The 23,438-nt window shown below is 36.3% G+C and overlaps 1 protein-coding gene across 1 annotated transcript; it reads left to right on the forward strand.

Annotated features, from left to right (window-relative positions):
- The first annotated feature begins 5,237 nt into the window (after positions 1–5,237).
- LOC100453735 (polyadenylate-binding protein 4) lies at positions 5,238–13,941 on the forward strand. Its single transcript, XM_054528506.2, is given in 3 exon segments — positions 5,238–5,288; positions 13,345–13,516; positions 13,519–13,941. Coding segments are annotated over 3 exon segments (510 nt in total). The 3' UTR covers positions 13,806–13,941.
- The last annotated feature ends 9,497 nt before the right edge of the window (positions 13,942–23,438 follow it).

The raw sequence follows: 23,438 nt of genomic DNA on the forward strand, positions 1-23,438 counted from the left end.
GAATATTAGACAGATCATTGAGACAGAAAATTAACAAGAATATTCAGGACTTGAATATTCAGTCCAGAGACAGAAAATTAACAAGAATATTCAGGACTTGAATATATTGATCCACTCTGGATCAAGTGGACCTGATAGATATCTAGAGAATTCTGCACATCAAAACTACAGCATATACATTCTTCTCAGTGCAACATGGCACTTACTCTAAAACTGATCACATGAGTGGAGTCAAAACACTCCTCAGCAAATGCAAAGACACTGAAATCATAACAATCAGTCTCTCAGATCATAGTGCAATAAAACTAGAACTCAAGATTAAGAAACTCAGTCAAAACCACAAAACTACATGGAAATTGAACAATCTGCTCCTGAATGACTCCAGGGTAAATAATGAAATTAAGGCAGAAATCAAGAAGTTCTTTGAAATCAGTGAGAACAAAGAGACAACATATCAGAATCTCTGGGTCCCAGCTAAAAGAGTGTTAACAGAGAAATTTATAGCATTAAATTCCCACATCAGAAAGCTAGAAGATCTCAAATCAACACCCTAACATTACACCTAAAAGAACTAGAGAAACAAGAGCAAAGAAATCCAAAAGCTAGCAGAAGACAATAATTACAATCAGAGCTGAACTGAAGGAGATAGAGATACACACAAAAATCCCTTCAAAAAATCAATGAATCTGGGAGCTATTTTTTTCAAATATTAATAAAATAGACTGCTAGCAAGGTTAATAAAGAAGAAAATAAAGAAGACTCAAATAGACACAATAAAAATGATAAAGGGAATATCACAACTGATCCCACAGAAATACAAACAACCATCAGAAAATACTATAAACACCTCTATGCAGGTAAACTAGAAAATCTAGAAGATATGGATAAATTCCTTGACACATACACCCTCCCAAGATTAAACCAAGAAGAAGCTGAATCCCTGAATAGACCAATAACAAGTTCTGAAATTGAGACAGTAATAATAGCCTACCAACCAAAAAAAAAGCCCAGGACCAGACAGATTCTACCAGAGGTACAAAGAGCAGCTGGTACCATTTCTTCTGAAACCATTCCAAACAATTGAAAAGGAAAGACTCGTCTCTAACTAAATTTTATGAGGCCAGCATCATCATGATAGCAAAACCTGGCAGAGATACAACAACAACAAGAAACTTCAGGCCAATATCCCTGATGAACATCGATGCAAAAATCCTTAATAAAATGCTGGCAGCACATCAAAAATCCTTAATAATCTTAAATATTGGCAGCACATCAAAAATCCTTAATAAATCTAGCAGCACATCAAAACGCTTATCCATCACAATAAAGTTGGCTTCATCCTTGGGATGCAAGGCTGGCTTAACATACACAAATTAATAAACATATTTCATCATATAGACCTAAAGACAAAAACCACACTATTATCTCAATAGACGTGGAAAAGGCCTTTGATTAAATTTAACATCCCTTCATGTTAAAAACTCTCAATAAACTAGGTATTGATGGAACATATTTCAAAATAATAAGAGCTATTTATGACAGACCCATACCCAACATCATACTGAATGGGCAAAAGCTGGAATCATTCCCTTTGAAACCCAGCATAAGACAAGGATGCTCTCTCTCCCCACTCCTATGCAATGTAGTACTGAAATTCTGGCCAGGGCAATCAGGCAAGAGAAATAAATAAAGCGTATTCAAATAGAAAGAGAGAAAGTCAAATTGTCTCTGTATGCAGACAACATGAACCTATACCTAGAAAACCCCATCATCTTAGCTCCAAAACTCCTTAAGCTGATGAGCAACTTCAGCAAGGTCTCAAGATACAAAATCAATGTGCAAAAATCACAAGCATTCCTATATACCAACAATAGATAAGCAGAGAGCCAAGTCATGAATGAACTCTCATTCACAATTTCTACAAAGAGAATAAAATACCTAGGAATACAGCTAACAAGCAATGTGAAGGACCTCTTGAAGGATGACTACAAACCACTGCTCAAGGAAATAATAGAGATCACAAACAAGTGGAAAAACTTTCCATGTTTCTGGTTAGGAAGAATCAATATCATGAAAATGGCCATATTCCCCAAAGTAATTTATAGATTCAATGCAATTCCTATTAAACTACCCTTGACATTCTTCACAGAATTAGAAAAAACTACTTTAAAATGTATACAGAGTCAAAAAAAGAGCCTGTATATCCAAGACAATCCTAAGCCAAAAAAAAAACAAAAGAACAAACAAAAAAAAAAACAAAGCTGGAGGCATCACACTATCTGACTTCAAACTATACTACAAGACTACAGTAACCAAACCAGAATGGTGCTGGTACCAAAACAGACACATAGACAAATGGAACAGAATAGAGATCTCAGAAAGAAGACTACACATCTACAACTATCTGATCTTCAACAAACTTGACAAAAAACCAGCAATGGAAAAATGATTCCCTATTTAATAAATGGTGGTGCTGGGAAAACTGGCTAGCCATATACAGAAAATGGAAACTGGACCCCTTCTTCATACCTTATACAAAAATTAACTCAAGATGGGTTAAAGACTTAAATGTAATACCCAAATCTATAAAAACCCTTGAAGAAAATCTAGGCAATACCATTCAGGACATAGGTACAGGAAAAAATTTAATGACAAAAATATCAAAAGCAACGGCAACAAAAAGAAAAAATTGATAAATGGGATCTAATTAAACTAAAGAGCTTCTGTATAGCAAAATAAACTATCATCAGAGTGAATGGACAACCGACGGAATGGGAGAAAAACTTTGCAATCTATCCATCTGACAAAGGTCTAAAATCTAGAATCCACAAGGAACTTAAACAGATTTACAAGAAAAAAACAACCCCATTAAAACGTGGGCAAAGGACATGAACAGACACTTCTCAAAAGAAGAGACTTATGTGGCCAACAAACATATGTAAAACCTCAACATCACTGATCATTAGAGAAATGCAAATCCAAGCCTCTATGAGATACCATCTCATACCAGTCAAAATAATAATTATTAAAGGGCCAAGAAATAACAGATGCTGACAAGGCTGTGGAGAAATAGAAATGCTTTTACACTAGTGGTGGTGGGAAAGTAAATTAGTTGGATCATTGTGGAAGACAGTTTGACGTTTCCTCAAGGATCTAGAACAAGAAATACCATTTTACCCAGCAATCCCATTACTGGATATATACTCAAATGAATAGAAATTATTCTATTTTAAAGATACATGGACATGTATGTTTATTTCAGCACTATTCACAATAGCAAAGACATGGAATCAACCCAAATGCCCATCAATGATAGACTGGATAAAGAAAACTTGGTACACCATGGAATACTTTGTAGACATAAAAGGGAACGAGATTATGTTCTTTATAGGGACATGTCTGCAGCTAGAAGCCATTATCTTCAATAAGCTAACACAGGAAAAGAAAACCAAACACTGCATCTTCTCATTCATATGCAGGATCTGAACAGTGAGAACACATGAACACAGGGAGGGGAGCAACACACACTGGGGGCTGTTGGGTGGGTAGTGGGAGGGAGAGCAGAAGGTAAGTAGCTAATGCATGTGGGGCGTAATACCTAGGTGATGGATTGATGGGTATAGCAAACCACCATGGCACAGGTTTACCTATGTAACGAACCTGCACATCTTGTACATGTATTCCAGAACTTAAAATAAAATTAAACGAAAAAATATCTATCTATCTATACACATACATGCACACATAATCAAATACATTGTTGCCACTACTATTTTGAACGAACTGTCATCTTTTAGGCAAATTAAGAATAAGAAAAGTAAAAGTTTTTACTTTTACCTTCACCTATTTCTTCTCAGATGTTCTTCCTTTCTTTCTGTAGATCCAAATGTCTGATCTATATAATTTTTCTTCTCTTTAAAGAACTTATTTTAACATTTCTTACAAGGGAGTTCTACTGGTAACAACTCCCCTCAATTTTTGTTTTTCTGAGAAACTCTATATTTCTCCTTAACATTTGAAAGTTAATTTCATAGGATACAGAATCATAAATTAGTCAGTTTTTTTCTCTCAACACATTAAATATTTCACTGTGTTGTCTTCTTGGTTATATGGTTTCTGAGACATTATATTCAATTCTTATCTTTGCTTTTCTAATAAGTAAGGTATTTTCCCCCTCTGGCCTCTTTCGGGATTTTTTTTAATCTTTAATTTTCTGTACTTTGAAAATTATACGTCTAGATGTAGCTTTTCTGATGTTTATCCTGCTTGGTGTCCTTTGAAATTCCTCCATCTGTGGTTTGGTGTCTGACATCAAATAGGAGAAATTTTTAGTGATTATTTTCAAATATTAGTTTCAAATATTGCTTCTGTTCCTTTCTCTCTTCTCCTGGTATTCCCATTACACATATGTTATACCTCTTATAGTTGTCCCACAGTTCATTGATATTCTGGGGTATTCTCAGTCTCTGTCTCTGTCTCTCTCTCTCTCTGTCTCTCTCGGGGGGCTTTGCTTTTTAGTTTTTAAAGTTTCTATTGAGATATCCTCAAGCTCAGAGACTCTATTCTCAGTCATTTCTAACCTACTAAGAAGCCTGCCAAAGGCATTCTTCATTCCTGTTACAGTGTTCTTGATCTCTTACGTTTCTTTTTGATTCTTTCTTAGAATTTTCATCACCCTGCTTACATTGCCCCCTCGATTCTTGCAGATTGTTACTTTATCCATTAAAGCCCATTACATATTAATCATAGTTGTTTAAATTTGTAGTCCTATAATTCCAACATCCTTGCCTTATCTGAGTCTGGCTCTGATGCTTGCTGTTTCTTTAAAATGTGTTTTTTGTTTTGTTTCTTATCTTTTATTACGTCTTATAATTTTTTCCTAATATCCAGACATAAATAACTGGGTAAAATAAATGGATGTAAATAGGCCTTTAGTAATGTGGTGGTAAGGTGTGGGGGAGGGGAGCATTCTATAGTCTTCCACTTACGTTTCAGTCTTCAGTGAGCCTGTGTGTTTGCACTGTGAACTTCACCTGCTTCTCAATCTCCTTTCCCCCCTTCTGTGGGACAGGATGGCTAGAGCTGAATGGAGCTGGTTATTTCCCTTCTCTAGGGTCACTTAGACTTGGATACAACTCCAGAAGGTTAGGCTTTGGTTAACTAGTTTCTTCTAGTTAAGAATTCAATGCTCTGAGGTATTTCTAAATGGTTCATTTCCCCCTCACCCTGCCAGAAGCATGAGGTGTTTCTCTGATATTCACTGTGAAGACCTGGCAGAGCTCCGTGAGGCAAGTCTTATAAAAGTGTGTGGTAGCCTCTGATGGCTGGGTCCCCCTAGAGTACTTATCTCTCAGATTTATCCTCATTGAGCCTCTAGCAATTCAAGTACAATTCAGGTTTGCTACCTGGGCAGTGGTGTTACAGGACAGGGGTTCTGATCCAGACGTTAAGAAAGGGTTTTTGGATCTTACACGAGAAAGAATTTAGGATGAGTTTGCAGTGCAAAGTGAAAGTAAGTTTATTAAGAAGTAAAGGAATAAATGAATGGCTATTTCGTAGACGGAGCAGCCCCAAGGGCTGCTGGTTGCCCATGTTTATGGTTATTTCTTGATGATATGCTAAACAAGGGATGGATTACTTATGCCTCCCATTTTTAGACCATATAGGGTAACTTCCTGACATGGCCACGGCATTTGTAAACTGTCATGCAGCTGGTGGGAGTGCAGCAGTGAGGACGACCAGAGGTCACTCTTATGGCCATTTTGCTTTTGGTGGGTTTTGGCCGGCTTCTCCACTGAAGACTGTTTTATCAGCAAGGTCATTATGACCTGTATTTTGTGCCGACCTTCTATCTTATTCTGTGACTTAGAATGCCTTAACTGTCTGGGAATGCAGCCCAGTAGGTTTCAACCTTATTTTACCCAGCTCCTATTTAAGATGGAGTTGCTCTGGTTTACACGCCTTTGACAGTGGTTCCTGCAGAGGTTATTACTCATGGTTTCTGCTTCCATAAATTGGATTATCTGTATTTACCTGTTGGTGTCTCCATTTGAGCAGGAGGGTAGCAGCTTGTCCCCGATCTTCACTCTTATGGAGCTAAGAAGAGTTGCTGATTTTTGGTTTGTTCCGTTTTTTACTTGTGGTTAGAATAGAGAAGTGACTTCCAAGTTTTTAGATGCTAGGCTAGAAACTAGATTCACCCCATCCTTTTTTAAAAATTGCTTCTAAATTGGATCTCATCTTCTAATCATTATTTTTAATTCAAGTATATTATTCAATGTTTTCATTTTTGTCCTGAACTTTTACCACACAGTTTATTTCAAGATAGTTATTAAAACTACATTTTTTTGAATAATAAGAAAAGGAAACAGTTCTGAAATTTATCAACCTGAAAATTGTTGGTCATCATAATGGGAAGACTTATGTGCTTCCATTTAAAGTACATATTAATGGAGCATTGATAATCAATCTGCCAGTCTCACCTATTAACCAAACTATCTTGATGCAGTTCTATTTTGGGTGATATTAATTATGTAACATTCTGTTAATAGATACAGAACATTTTACAATGTGGAAATCAGAGAAACTTTTGTGGGAAAATGATATATATGCAACAAAGAGAGCTTGAGAAATATTAAGTAACAGATTTACATTTGATTTGATACAAATTAATAGAATTATCTTAAAAATTGGATGGAAAATTAAATGTGAAACACTTAAAACTATTTCACTTATAATAAGCAATATATATTAGCCATTATTATCTATTATAAGATCCTACCTCTCAAATATAATTTTACCTTATGAAGCCATTAACCCATGTCAGTAAGTTAAAATTACATATGAAGTTCCCTAATATTCCATTTTTACTTTAATATAACTCATTGCTATCAAATAAAGGATTTCACAAGGAATGTAGTATTGCAAATAAGTAAGTTATGTATTATAGTACTCTTAATTAACACAAACTATCTAATCAACATATTTGAACCACTAACTTGCTACTGCAGTCATTAGGAATGCATTTAGAAATACAAAACCAAATTGCAGTGGCCTATGCAAATAAGTTTTATCCCCCTCATGTAACAAGAAATCCAGAAATGGCTGCCTAAGAGCTGTTTCAAGTCTGAGTGATGCCATCAAAGACCAAGAGTCTTTCTGACTTTCTGCTTTGTCAGTCTTAGTACTGACAAATGGTTTTCACTGTGTTTATCACCTCATGACTGCTGCACCTTTCACCATCACTCCCACTAATCATTCCAGGTAGGATGATTGGGAAAGTGCAAATGATGCAGTGCAGAGGGGCAAAGGGCTGTGCCAATTGAACGTGACCCTTCAATCATTAAATAAGGGGCCTTTTCTGAAGTCCATTTTGAGGAGCCTCCCACTACCATCTCACTAGCCAGAACTGGCTGGGTGACCATGTGACCACTCCTAAACAGTCCAGTGGTGATTCTTCCCTGAAGCTTCAGTAGACTCTGTCTTCCCTGAGCTCAAGGGCCTTTCATCTATTTCTAACAAGTTAGTAACAATAAGAGAAGGTCAGATAGGCTGGGTGTGATGGCTCATGCCTGTAATCCCAGCACTTTGGGAGGCCAAGGCGGGCAGATCACCTGAGGTCCAGAGTTCGAGACCAGCATGACCAACATGGTGAAACCCTGTCCCTACTAAAAATATAAAAATTAGCCAGATGTGGTTGTGGGTGCCTGTAATCCCAGCCACTCGGGAGATTGAGGCAGGAGAATCACTTGAACTCAGGAGGCGGAGGTTGCAGTGAGCTGAGATTGTGCCATTGCCCTCCAGCCTGGATGACAAGAGTGAAACTCTGTCTCAAAAAAAAAAAAAAAAAAAAAAAACCGAAAAACAAAAAACAAAAAGAAAAAGAGAGAGAAGGTCAGATAAATATTAGGTGCCTGTCATGGTGTGGAACTTGACATAATAAGCTACATATATTAGCTTAATATACATGAATGAATTTCACCTAATAGATAAAATTAGGTAAAAAACATTATGTAATATAGCTTTCAGCCACAAGGCTATTAAGTCAAAATAGAAAATATTTTTCTCATATATTTTCTCCTAGGCAGAAAGGGAGAAAGAAAGTGTGTTTGTATGTTTGTGCATGTGTTTTTAGGGACAGGGACTGCTAGGCATGGGGGAGTTGCATCTTGTGTTCAGAGGTTTTCTGCACACCAATTTGGCCAAATTCACAAGTGGTAGTGGTAGGGTGGTATATATGTCAAATGAATAAAAATATTAAAAGCACATAAACAGCTACATAAACTATAAAACATATTACTTTATGCGTTTGACAAATATATTTGAGTACTTATAATTGTAGAGATGTTCTAAATGCTAAGTTTACAGCAGTAAACAAAATAGTAAAACGTTTAGAACACATAATTTTCTAGTGGAGAAAACAATAAACAAAAAACTAAATCATTAAATATGTTAGATAATAAGTGCTAAGAAAGTAACAGTGCAGGGAAGGGGGATAAAGAGGTTGCAATTTTAGATAGAATGGAAAATGTAAATTAGGTGATATTTGCATATAAAGATAAAGGAGGTGAAGAAACAAGCCATGAAGATTTCTGAAGAAGGAACATCCTGAGCAAAGAAAACAGTAAGTGCAAAAGCTCTAAGTTAGGAGTATATTTGGCATGTTCAAGAAAGGGCAAGGTGTTCAGCAGTGTTCAAAGATAGAAAGGGAGAAAGCAGCAGATGAGATCTTAGAGGGAATTAGGGACCAATTTTAGAAACTTACTGATCAGATAAAGGACTTTGACTTGTACACTAAGAGAAAGTAGCATTGGTTACAATTATTTTTCATAAAGCTAGAAAACAAAAACAATACAAATGTCACAAATCAATCAACAGGGCTCTACCATCTCCATGTACATTACCACACTCCACCTGTAGTCCCTGTTCTAATTCACATAGGTCTTCAGTCTATTTTTTTTTATATCTAATCCCCTAGTTCTTTATATCCCATAAATATGCCATATCTAATCTTTCACTCAGATTTTCCTCATGACTATTTAACCTTCATTTTCTACCTAGATTCTTATCAAATTACCACCACCCTTCCAAATATTCAATGAGTTTTTTTGTTTTGTAAAGTAAAAAGATCAATATCAAGAGCATGGTATGAAGAATTCCTCATTAGGTATCACTGCTTAGCTTTCCAGACCTATTTCTTAATAATTCCTTTGATAATTTCTAAAATAGAGACACGTGTCTCCTTATTTTCATAAGTCTGCCCTTTTTTTGCCTCATGCTATTTCATAAGCCTATAATGCTCTCCCCCATTTCTTGACCTGATGAACTCCTACTTACTAAGATTTGGTCCATGATTTTCAGTTATTGATTTTTGCAATAAGATTTAAGACGGAAGCTTGACATTTAATTCTTCTAATACATCTAATTCCACACATTCTAAATTTTGAATAAAATTATCATAGGCTCAGAAAGAAAATCTACACTTGTATTTGAAATAGGGAAAATTACGTAAACACACCAGAAAACAAAATTTCTTCTTTATAAAATGTAGAATGGCTATGTGCAAAATGTTTTGGGACTATTTGCCGTTTGCTCCTCATCAAATGTCCCCTGCTCCTCCTGAAAACTCCTATCTTATCATCCATTAACATAGAAATCAAGCTCAAGTATTTTCATCCTCTGCTAGCAAATAATCTTCCTCCCCTTTCTAATAATCTCCCTAGGTTTTGCCCTTTGTCTAATCACTAAATTCTAAATTTACAATGCTACTCTGACCAAAGAGTTGCTTGCTATTCAGCCCTCTAGTGGATGAGATGTGTAATTTTTGTGGTAAGGTGCACCAACCCAGTGGGGAAGTGCTCAATCTGAGCACTTAATTATAAGACATAGGGAGCAGCTGTTGCTTAATATATCTTTATTTTCTTCCAAAATGTACTATAACTTTCTTAACAGCAAGCATCATGCTTTCATCCTTAAAAAAATTATCAGTAAAGTGCTGAGCATGCACTAGATGACTGTGCATCCATACTGATTATCTTTGAGAATTTACTGAAGTCTCAACTTAGTTCACAGTGTGGAACATTGACAGTAAAATTATATAGGATTATGCTTCATTTAACTAGTAATACGAATTAGATAAACATATATAAAACATTAAAAAATCAACTCCAGGTGTAGTTTATAAGTACACACTCTTCCATTTTTGACAAAAATGCACCCAAGTTAGATAAGTAAAAGAAATTTCTTCCTCAGAAATGACTTGACATGCCACTTGATTCAAGGATCTCAACTTAAGTCTTTAGGACTGAGTCTATTTCCATTGCTCAGTATCAATTTCCTCTATACAGGTTACATTCTAAGACTTCTTATAGTTTCAAAATGTTTGTCAATTGTTCCAGGCTTACATACATGATCATAGCTTCAAGTCTAGCAAAACAGAGAGCATTTCGTCCTAGTGGCTCCTCACAAGCCCCAGAATTCTGCTTCAATGTAGTTGGCCAAATACTCATCATTCAACCAATCCCTGTGTCTAAGGAAGTTCCGGGCTTTGCTTGGCCAGGCTAAATCTCAAATGCAGAGATTTAGCCTGTGACAAAGACCCTCCTGAAGCTTGTGGTCTGAGCAGGGATGGAGGATATTTTCCTGAAGGAAACTTGAGATTTTATGTCAGAGAGGAAGAGCTGCTACGTTGAGATGCAAAATGGCTACTATATATTGAAAAAAAAAAAAGATGACATTAAGTTACTATTATATCTGTTTCTATTGATTATATTTCTTCATTTCCAATTTGCTTTGAGATAACTTATGTCTCATAGATTCAAATTAAAAATATGATTGTCATTATCATCATATCAAGCTTCTTGACTTCTATGTGAAAGGCACTATATTAAAATTACGTTTGCACATTACCCTAAGTTGAGATGAATGTAATCATTTCCTATTTTAAAGAATAACTAAATATAAAGCATAATTATATTCACTATCACCAAGTTAAACTTTCATTATTATATTTTACTTTTCAAGTTAATTATAAGAAAATCTATTTAAAGCAGTTTTTCCCATTTTCCTCTTCACAGAATTTTCCTTATAAATTTTGTTTACATAACTTTTATGTTAAAATTAAAAAGCCAATATTAAGCTTGGTGTTGTTAATTTGCTTGCAGTTCTAGCAAATGAAAATTAAATTGAAAACATGATTATATGATACTAATCATTTGAATACTATTTTAAGAAAAATATATGTCAAGTTGTATATTTATATTAGGAAAACAGTGTAATCACACATATTTCTCTAAAGTTCTATTATCTCACAGGCTTTTTATATAACATATTAGCTAAAGAATACTTTTTAAAAAATTAATATGGGAAAAAAGAAGTCCAAATATATCACTAATCAAGAAAAGCATAATAGATGCAGTCATCCTCACACTGACACACACACAGTCATGCACCACATGATGACATTTTGGTTAATGACGGATTGCATATATGATGGTGGTCCCATAAGATTATAATGGAACTAGTCTATATAGGAATATCGTTTTTTAAAATCTTTCATGCCGTATTTTTACTGTACCTTTTCTATGTTTAGATATGTTTAGATACACAAATATCATTGTGTTATAATTGCCTACAGTGTTCAATACAGTAATATTCTGTACAATTTTGTAGCCTAGGAGCAATAGGCTATACGTATAGCCTAGATGTGTAGTAGGCTATATTATCAAGGTATGTGTAAGTACACTCTATGATGTTCATACAGTGACGAAGTTGCCTAATAACACATTTCTCAGAACATATTTCCATTGCTAATGACACATAATTGTATTATAATAAGCTGGGATTCTTAGCAATTGTATTGACCATTACGATTGCAAATGGTTGGGACTCAATTCAATCCATCTTAAGCAAATGCACACACAAACACATACACACACACACACACACACGTATATATACAAGATATTAGCGTACTTCACAGAATTGAAGGAAGAATTGTAAGCCTCAGGGCATCTCTGGCATATTGAAACTTGGCACTCTCAGGATAGTCTGCTGTCTCTCATCTCTGCTTTTCTCTGTATGCAGGCTTATTCTTTCTGTCTGTGTGACAGGTAAATATATTCTCGGCCTGTATTCCTGCAACTCTATATCCACAGAAGAGATATTCACCATCCTCTAAACATGCACATGTACATAATAGCTCCAACTCTAACACATACACATGTTCTAGTTAAAAAGCCAGAGGAGTGATTCTTATTGTCCCTTCTTGTGTTGTTATGCCTACCCCTGGACCAATACGTTGAAGCCAGTTTATAGAATTATGAATCTCTCAACTTGGATCACATGTCACCCCTGGGGTCAGGGGCCAGGTTAGGTTATCAGAAATGAGGAGGAGATCTACTGGGTGAAGAGGTTAAGTGCCACAATAAGCAAAGAAAAAGTTTGGTTAGAATAATTTGAACAATTACTCTAATTCTTTATTTATTTTTGCTTCCCTCTGGGTCAGAGATATAAAAACATTAGGTAAGTACATGCAAGCTCTGGAGTTAACGAGGGCAATGTATGAGGGGAATGAGCATGGAGATAGGCATATTGGAATCCTCAGGAACCAATTAATTGGAAAAAGTTTTCAAAATTGTCAATCTATTCAAATATTTAGTTGCAATTTCAAATGACATTAAATGAGAGCTTAATATTTTTATGCTTAGCAAAAGTGACCATGGGTTTATAAAGATTTGGAAAATTAGTGTAACAGAACTTACTTGTTCTGTTGACAAAACCCAAACCCTGAAATTGATCCCAAAGTAATGCTTGGAAATGAAATGCTAAATGTCAGCAAATAAATAATAATTAACTTTCTACATATGTGCCATGCTGTAGCTAGGGAATATTTACTAAGTCTTTAGAATATTTCTTGATGAACTCTAATTTCTAATTGAACTTGAGATAACATTTTCAATCTCTTCTCTATTATCCTTATCACACTGTCACCTAGAGAAACAGAAAGCACAATATTAGCATTCCTGACATAGATGATTCTTGAATACTATCTTTTTTTCAACAGAAGAGCATTCCTCACCCTTCCTTGTAAAATTTCTAATTTTATCAATTTGCTTTAATTTTTACCTATTGAAGACAAAAACTAAGGGAAGAATGTTAATGAGCCAATCTATCTCCAGAAACATTTAACAAAATTGTGTGCATATGATTGTGTTTATTTATGCATGAACATATATGGAGAGGGACTCATAGCTTTTATCAGAATTTCCAAGGCATCTGTAAACTAAAATATCTTAAAAACCATTTAAAATGGGGGAAACACAAAGTTACTGCTTATTTGAATAGAAATATGTCAGCAGCTGCCAGTCTGGAGGCGTTCCCACAGCTGTGCAGAACTTAGCGCCGCGCGCGGATGTTGCCGCTGCTGCTCCCTGGGCTGGGGCTGTTGCCCGCTACAAATACGCCTACAGCGTTCGCAGCCCTCATCTTGCGATACAGCGTCTGCAGGCACCCCAGCCTGACAGGAGCCACTGACTGCCTCCAAGCTGGCCGCAGCACACCCGCAGGAACAGAAGCAGATGCTGGGTGAACGCCTGTTCCCACTCATCCAAACAATGCATTCAAACCTGGCTGGGAAGATCACGGGAATGCTGCTGGAGATCCACGACTCTGAGCTGCTGCACATGTTAGAGTTCCCCGAGTCTCTCCACTCCAAGGTGGATGAAGCTGTAGCAGTTCTACAGGCTCATCATACCAAGAAAGAAGCTGCCCAGAAGGTGGGCGCTGTTGCTGCTGCTACCTCTTAGACAAGGAAAAACCGATTCAAAAGCCAAATAACCCCTCATGGAGTTCAGCTCAAGGTTTGTAGACTTCCTAGCTTGTCCTATGGACCTCAACACCAAGAACTACAAATTGCAAATTTAATAGGTCATTTCGTATCAAAAGGTCGCATATGAAGCGCCTAGAATTTTTCAATTATACGAATATGTTCTCGGGGTTCTGCTGTGGCCCAGTGTGAACTTTTTTTCTTTTGTAGGTTTTGATTTGTCCCCCAAGAAATTGGTTTTATTTCATGTACCCAAGTATTACGTCTCTCAATAAAGAAAAAAAATCTCCATTAAAAAAAAGAAATATGTCAGCAATTTTTACCCTTTGGTCCTAGTTCATTCCACTAGGGATCTGCTAAATACATTGAATACTAATACGAAACGAACAATACTCAGAAATACATAGCTGGAGCTTGTTATGAGCTGGACTCTGTTACATTCCATACATTACCTAATTTAATACTTGGCACCACCCTTTGAAATAGGTATTATCATGCCCATATTACAGTTGAGAATACTGCAGCTCAGAAACATGAAATACAAAAAAGTAAAATACTTTCCCAGGGTCATATAACAGCAAATGAAAAGAGCCAAAACTGGGATCTGTTTCTAGCTCTCAATCCCATCATGTGGCCAGGAATAGGGTAGACACTCGACAAACATGAATTGACTTAATTAACGTATCAGCATGAGGAATGTGTGATAGCAAGATAAGAATAAACATATCACCTCTCATTAAATTGTCCTTCAAGTAAATAAACTATAATATTCCTTGTATCCCATCCCATCTCATAAATATTATGTTCATATTTTAAATTTTTAAGAAATATTTGATTATTATTTTATTTAAAGTCCTCTTAATGGGAACAGGAGACACTGGAGACTGCTTGAGTGGGAGAAGGTGAGATGGGTGTGTGGGCTGGAATGCTACCTATTGGGTACTATGCTCACCTACCTTGGTGACGGAATCATTAATACACCAAACCTCAACAACACGCAATTTATCCATGTAACAAACCAGCACATGTACCTTCTGAACCTAAAACAAAAGTAGAAAAAAAAGTCATCTCAACATTATGATCAGTTGGAATGAACATGTCTCCAGAATGAGGCAGAAGTCCTTAAAAGCACAAAGCTGTTGAACTATCACATCATTTCTTCTGGGCACTCTACTGCCATTACTGGTAGCATAAGGTCACATTAGCCTCTTAGATGTACATATCACATTGTTAATGACAATCAAGGAAACCTAACTCATCTTCATGTAGGATTCTATTAAACCACATCTTCTTCATTTATACAGATGCTGCAGGTTTTGGGACAAAATTATAGTATTTTACTTTTATTTCTATGACAAATATGAAATATTAAGTTCAATTTATTCCAATTGTAACCAATTAAGAACTTTAGGATGCTGATTGTTACCTGATATTAGCATCCTTCCTTTTTTAAAACAAAATGATTGAATTTACAGATTAATCCAAAGGAAATATAAATGTAACTTGAAAAGGGGGAAATTATTATCATTATCTTATCTTTCATCTTCTTATCTCTAATGATGAAATTAATAAGTGGTTATTTAGATAACACCTTTTCATTTGCCCTCAGAGGAGAGAGAGTGATTGTATCTTTTTTACCTAGTAGAATTAGCCATAAAACATTTCTTCCTGCTGAGGACCTCCTCCCCTTCCAAAAAAAAGAAGAAGAAGAAGAAGAAGGGAACACACAGTGGGAGAAAATCCTTATTACTCTAAATCAACAGGATATACATGGGGGGTGGCTGAGGTGAGAGAGAGCGGTAGAGGAGGACATCACCTGTTACTATTTTCCTTTAATCCCTGCTGCACCCCCTGAGGCAGCACAGACAATTGGGAGTGATTAGACTTTGTCACATTTTAAAGCTATGTGAGAAATTAATTAAACTGTAGAGTTGCTGGAAAGCAACTAAAACAAACAAAATGGAAGATTATTTTCTGTGTGTTCTGAGAAAGAAATGAAGTCACATCATTTAGAAAGCTAAAGGAGTTTCTCTGAAATCTGTCCTGTGCTTTGCAGTCATACGGTTGGGCACTGAAGCATGTCTTATGAAAATCATCAGTCTGGCTTGTTATACGTAAAAATTTATAAAATTCTGACTGGCAATATTCTATCCTAACTTAAATCACCAAAGTCTACTGCAGGCCGTGATAGAAATAGAGATCAGATCTGAATCTCTCATAGACCCAAGGGCTGTCCCAGCATAAGACACAAGAAACACAGATGGAGAAATAATCCATGGAATTAATTTGATAATTATATTTTAACCCGATGAATATGTGACAGCTGTCAAGGGGAAACAGCCAAGAAGGAATAAAGTAGGGTAGGGGAAAGTTGCTTATCAACTTTCGAGGTGCCTGGTTTTAAGCTTGGTTAGGGAAAATTATTACGGTTTTTGAAATGCACCCTGAAAAGATAAGATAGGATGTTGGAGAGACACAATCTCAGGGCATAGATAGTGAGGTATTGTCAGTATTTAAAATGAGAGGTTTAAAATTCCCAAAGTTAGGGATAAATTTTATTAAACATCTCTTTAATCTTCTTAATATTGTGTCTTTTAAAGATTATCTGAAGAACTGTTTTAGAACTGATAAATGAAGAGGCATATGTTTAAGCCTTATTTTAGTTTGAAGATGAAGGTAGATCATCTTATTTAAAATTAAAATGAGAGAACAACTAACCACTGAGGTAGCCCTATAATATGATGTTTGTATTTGATATTAATATTTTATTTATTGTATGTATATATGTTTTTTTTTTTTTTTTGAGACAAAGTGTTGCTCTGTTGCCCAGGCTAGAATGTAACCTCCGCCTCCTGGGCTCAAGCCATTCTCCTGCCTCAGCCACCTGAGTAGCTGGGATTACAGGTGTGCACCACTATATCCAGCTAATTTTTGTATTTTTAGTAGAGACAGTGTTTCACCATGTTGGCCAGGCTGGTCTCGAACTCCTGACCTCAGGTGATCCACCTGCCTTGTGCTCCGAAAGTGCTGGGATTACAGGTGTGAGCCACCACACCCAGCCTACAATTAATATTTTTAATTTGTGTTTTATTAAAGCTGAATAGGAGAGAGGAAAATTAAATATAGAATTACACATGTACAAAATAGGTAGCAAGTCCACATCCGTGAGCTGTTGTGATCAGCTACAAATGGTCAGTGGTCTATTTAATAAAATTGCGGCTTTTACTCCTGTGTCTTTGGTGAGTGTTAAAAAGATGTAATGGCATATATCTCCTTATTTTTAGCTGAGATATATAAAAACATTTTCTTCTGAATGAAATAAATGCAACAGAGGGAAGTTACATGGCATGCCCAAATTTGCAAATCATGGAAGAGGGAGACTTTGAATACCTAGCTTCCTTCCAGTACATAAAATATCCTCAATTTCTCCACTTTTTTGCATATTAGAAAAGAATAACAAGGAAACAATGTAATATCTAAGCCTAATTAATAATCCATAGTTGGTAGAAATTCACTATTTGATTTGCTGCCTAAAATAAAATATTTATGTTCTTTAATAATAAAGAAAATCAGTAGAAAGAAATCAGGATGATCAAGAAGAAAAATATTGGGAAACTATGAGAAAGAATCCACAACAGGAAAATTTTTACATCAATTAAGTGTTTCAATCCAACAAGAGATATTTGTACAGACAGACCAGAAGAAATTTACCTGTAAGTTTTAGCTTTTAACATATTTTTAAGGACTCAAGCATTAATACGTTAATATTGAATATTAATTTCCTGTGATAGTATCCAGGTAATCATTTTCAGAATAATCATCTACTTCTTTAAATAGTAAAACATCATTAAAGTGATTTTCTTTTACAATTTTTAAAACTTCCTTTGCTGTATAAAACTGGCAATTAAAAATTTGTTTTATCCTCCAAATTTCTCCCCATGTGCTAAAAATTAAATATACGTGAAAAGCTATGGATTAAATATAGTAGTTGTGAAAAAAAAACTCTATCTAATAAGTATATAAGAATTGTCTGAGGCCGGGCGCAGTGGCTCATGCCTGTAATCCCAGCATTTTGGGAGGCTGAGGCAGGTGGATCACGAGGTCAGGAGATCGAGACCATCCTGGCTAACACGGTGAAACCCCATCTCTACCAAAAATACAAAAAAATTAGCTGGGTGTGGTGGCAGGCGCCTGTAGTCCCAGCTACTCGGGAGGCTGAGGCAGTAGAATGGTGTAAATCCTGGAGGCGGAGCTTGCAGTGAGCTGAGATCGCTCCACTGTACTTCAGCCTGGGTGACAGAGCAAGACTCCATCTCAAAAAAAAAAAAAAAAGAATCGTCTGAGACATAATCATTAATAATAATGTTCTATTATTACATTTGTACATGTATGGAAAGGACAAAAGAACTTTTTTGCTCTATCCTCCTATATTCAACAGATGGGGCCTGCAAATTAGACTGACAAAAGACAGATTAGCAGAAGGAAAAAGACAGAGTTCATTTATGCACACAACATGCATATGCACGAGAGAACTCAGTGATGAGTAACTTGAAGAAGTGGTTTGATTTGGGAGCTTATATACCATCTTAACAAAGAGTGACAAATTTCTGGAGAAGTGGCAAGACAAAAGAAAAGGAGTTTGGGCTTCCAGGGGCAGCAAATTGTGGGAAGAGAAATATATGAGAGAAAATAATGGAAGACGCCACAATCTAAATGTCTGTGTGTCCCCAAATGTTGTAAGTTGAAATCCTAACTCCCAAGAGAGTGGTATCAGCAAGTATGGCTGTTGTGGAGGTGATTAGGTCTTAAGGGTACAGCCCTTATGAATAGGGGATTAGTGACCTTAGAAAGGAGGCACAGGGGAGCTTATTTGCACCTACTGCCATATGAATACACGGTGAAAAGACAGTGATCCTCCCACCCAGCCTCTGGAGTAGCTGGAAACACAGACACATGCTACCATACCTGACTAATTATATCTTCTGAGAGTAGTGCATGTGGAGAGGTAATAAACATGTTATCTAAATTATGTGATACTGAAAGTAGCATACCATCAATGAATTCTTCTAAGTGGTTTATGTTTCTATAGAATTCAATTTATTTTCCTGCTAGCCTAAATCAGAAAATGTTGAAATGTTTTGTCTTCAGTGCCAATGTTGCCAAGTGAAGAAACAACCATGGGAATTACAATGAGTTAGATAGTCAGATACTGATACATTGGAAACTGAAAGAATTTGGAAGAGGGTAGATCTATTAATCTTCCAAATTTATCTTGGACCCATGCATTAACTAACAGAAACAGAAAAACAAGTTGTAGACACAATTTAAAGTGACAAAATGCTTAAAATATATTGAGTTTTGAACAGTTGCATATCGTTTTAGTCACTAATTATGTTGCCGTAACAAACAAATCTCAAATCTTGGTGACTTATTTCCTATTCACATGACATATCAGTTGTAGGTCAGCTGTGGCTCTGCTCCACAAGTCTTTATTTCAGGATCCAGAAAAGAAGAGAGCCCCTTTTGAGGATACATTTTTCTTCTGGCAGAGCAATGGTTCGAGCTATAAAATGGCTCTTTAAGTTCTGCTCAGAAGCAGCATATATCACTTCCCTTCACATTTCAATATTCAAAGCAAGTGATATGATCAATACTGATGTTAATGGAGTGAGGACTTTAAATCCTCTAAAGGATATCATTTTGAACAATAATACAATCTCTTGCATAAACACAAAATAATTTCCTATAACAAGTCAAAATTTATTTGTTCCTAATTCCTACACAGTATAGTCTATTGTTTCTCCTTACAAATAGGTTCTAGAGTTCTACTTCTGCTTCCACTGCCACCATCCTTATCCAGGGCACTTTTATTTCTTTTTTCAACCAGATAACAGATTCCTAGCTGGTTTCTTCTCTTTATTCCTGGCCTCTACCTTCAATATACTCTCTAAAACAAGGGCCATCTCCTTTAGATGTAAATAGATTCATGCTAGTGTTTAAAACCTTATCATCATTTTTCCTTCACTCATAACAAAACCTAAACTCTCCCCTATGGTGAACAAGGCCCTGCATCACTGCTTTTGTTTTCCTCTCTTATCTCCTCCTTTGCTTTTCCACTTTCTTCAGACACTCAACATAAAATGTTTTCCTTAAACTCTTCAAATGTCTCATCCCTTTCTTATATTTTGGTTTCAGTTTAAATGTCACCTTATCAGACAAGCCTTCCTCAACTACCCTATCTAAAGTGAAACCCCTCCCCAATGTCACCCCAGTTCCTGTCATTTTCTATTTCAGCTAGTATTTACAGCATGAAGCACAATTTATAATTATTTCATGTGCTTGTCTTCTTGTTTTCTTTTCACTCCCCTATGTGAGCTTCATATTGGAAAAGACCATAGCTATATTATTATTGTATCTAAGCCCTAAGTACAGTGTCTAGAATATACCATAGTAGTTATTTTAGAAATATGTGCTAGTTTAATTCATAAACAAAGTAAGTCTAGGATTTAGCACTGTCTACAAGAAATAAAAGTATTATACTTTCTCTGAATAGCATGGGACACGAGTGTATTAATAAATGATATACAGTACCAAATCTAGCATGTACTAAAAAAAATCTTTTTAGCTGAAGCCAATTTTGCACAATTACAGTAGGAGAGAAGGTCTGCTAATGTTCTAAAGGACCACCCCGCAGCCTCTAGAATAGAATTCAACCAAAAGGAAGAAATAGATGGTTACACACATTATATTCTGCCCCGTTACATGTGACCCAGCAACCCTGAAGATGTGACGTGATAAACCATGACCCTGAGACTAAACAGATAATGAATAATCCAACAGTGCAACTCAACCTGGAATAAGTGTAGAAGGACCCCAGATACACAGCAAATATCTGAATCCTTTAATAGCTCAGAAGATCCAGAAGTCAGTTTGTGTGAGTCTGTTGAATTTTAGAGATGACTTACTGAAATCTCATCTATTTGCCTTCGTTATTGGATGACAGAAGCAAGCAGAATAGAGCAGAAAGTCTAGAAAGAGTAAAAAAAGGATAACAAATATCTATATTTATATACATCTTTATGAAAGAGAGACATATGCTTGCACGCTTTGTGTAGCCACTGCCTCATGGCCACCCAGCACACACATGGCCTCTTTACCACTGCGGTCTTACGTTGATGTCTTCTTCCTCTCACTCTCTGTAACCACGAGGGTTTAAAAAAATATTTTCTTAAATTTTTCAGAAGACAGATGTGCATAAAGGGGGATGTTCTTTCTAACTCCAGGTCTCAGTAATCTTGCTCACATTGTTTACTGTACATACCCCTCTTCTTCAATAAAATAAGCCAGTTGGTCACGGTAAATAATAATAATAGTAATAAGGATAATATGTTATTGTACATATTTTTAAATTCTTTACTCTTTTATTCTCTCGACACCACTGTGAGATAAGTATTGCATACTCAGTTATTTGTTGAGTCCCTAATATGTGTCCGTCACTATTCTGAGGGGAATAGTGTTATCAGACATAGTTCCTGCCCTCAAGGAGTTAACCTCCTATTAGGGAAGATAGAAACAGGACATTATGATAACATTTAAGCAGTTGGCATTTGTTCCTCCAGAAACTACATTCCCCTGTTAGGAGATATTTGCTGTTCTTTGGGTGTTTGCTGTACAAAACCAGGGGGAAAGGGAGGCATAAGAGGAATGCTTTTTTAAGCGCAACAATGCTCAAAGACTGAATCCCAGGGCCACAGTTTTAACTTGGACACATAAATAACAGTAATAGGAGGTGGTATGGCAGAGATATCATAGATGAGAGATGATGGATTTTTCCGAGAAGGAGAAAAATATTGCAACTTTGTGATGGTGCAGAAAGTTTTGTAGTGGAACAAAGAGAGATGGTGTGGAAAAGGGGGAATAGCAAAAGCTTGGTAATTGAGACTGCATTGCACCAGTCCTTGAAAGATGTATTTTATCATGTGGAGTTGAAGGCAAAGTCATTCCAAATAGAAGAAACAGCATGAGCAAAGGACCCCAGAATCTTTAAATAATTGAATGTATATCTCCAAAAGAATGTTTTGTGGTTTGGCTGGAAAAAATAAATCAGTGGGTAAATCAGAGTAGAAGGAATTTGGTTTGGAAAGTTAAGTTGGAATCGATCACAAAAATTGTTTATGTGGTGTCCGGAGATTTTTGAATGACTTACTAATGGGATTGTGAACATGTGCTACTTCAATTTTCCTTCTAGGAAGGATTTGGTGCCCAGCTCCTGGGAGTGCTATCAGTAATCTTCCCATTTTGTGGCAAAGGATGTACAACGAGTGCATCACCAAGGGCTCCATTTGTAGTACAATGCATTGCATCACCTGGTAGTAGCCATAATGTTGTAATAATCCTTTCACAGCTCACTCAAGGTTCCAGCTTAGGGATGAAAGCTGGTGCAGTTGGAGTGCTATTCTCTAAAATGTTGTAAAGCACTGACTCAATACTATTGTGTCCCAAGTACTCATAATATGTGGGCCTTGCAATCAAGGGATATAAGTAGAATTAGACCCTCTTACTATTATGCCCAGAGATCTACCTACAGACTATATCTTTCTTATCTCTACAACTTTAGACTCTGTTGACTTTAAAGACCTTGTTTTCTAGGAGAGGAATACTTCCACCAATGAACAGAGTGACACTTTCACTGAAACTAAAGCTATGAGAGCTGCATGGTCATATGGAGCATCATATGTGAGAAGACCAGCAAAGAAAATGCTTACTATGCTGGTGGGGGAAAACGAATTCTGATTATGATGAGCTAGGTTCACAGCTACAAAACCAAAATGGGGAGTACATCTGGAATTTGGAGATTGACTGAAGCATTTCTTGTAGCTCCCATGCCTGATAAGACTGAATGGAAAATTGCATTTTCCATAGCTTAACAAAAGCAAAACAACCAAATGCTCAGACTCCTCAGGAATAAAGTCTTGAATCATATCACCTAGACTATGGAATTTTAGTAGTGTATTTCTCAATAATCAGTCATTGAAAAGAAAAAGGCAACCAAAGTCTCAGACTTCTCAGGGAATAACTCCATCATCTGACTGGACAAACACTTAATCAGCTACCATGCTGGTTGGACAAAGGTAAATGGGTGGTAGAGATTGGAGACAAGGAACATTATTTATCACCTCAGGAAAAGCTGCAGGAGTGGGCACTGTGTTTTTCTCATTAACCTGAATTATTGACTCTTATTAAGAAAATGTGGCTAACTCATGAAGAGTTAATTGACATAGTATAATTGATGTGGGTTACAAATAGATCTGGGTGATGTATGGGTGGGTTGGATAAGATGCTTTTACTGGCCTGCAGCACATCCTCTCATTTCACTCCTAATTTCAGTTGCAGTGATTTTAGATACTTCTCTGCATGCTGACAGTACCCCTTCTTGAATGTGAGTCAAGAATCTTGCTGCATTTCTCTCTCACAATTTTCACTGAAGAGGCAGGAGTCCAGTCAGCTCACAAGGGCAGGCATTGCCTGGCAGTGCAGGGCTGTTAATGCTTTAGGGGTTGCGATCTGATAAACACCTCAGCCATCTTCCACGTGGATACTGTTTGGAGGCATT

Source organism: Pongo abelii, chromosome 10, assembly GCF_028885655.2.
Source record: "Pongo abelii isolate AG06213 chromosome 10, NHGRI_mPonAbe1-v2.0_pri, whole genome shotgun sequence".
Taxonomy (NCBI): Eukaryota; Metazoa; Chordata; class Mammalia; order Primates; family Hominidae; genus Pongo; species Pongo abelii.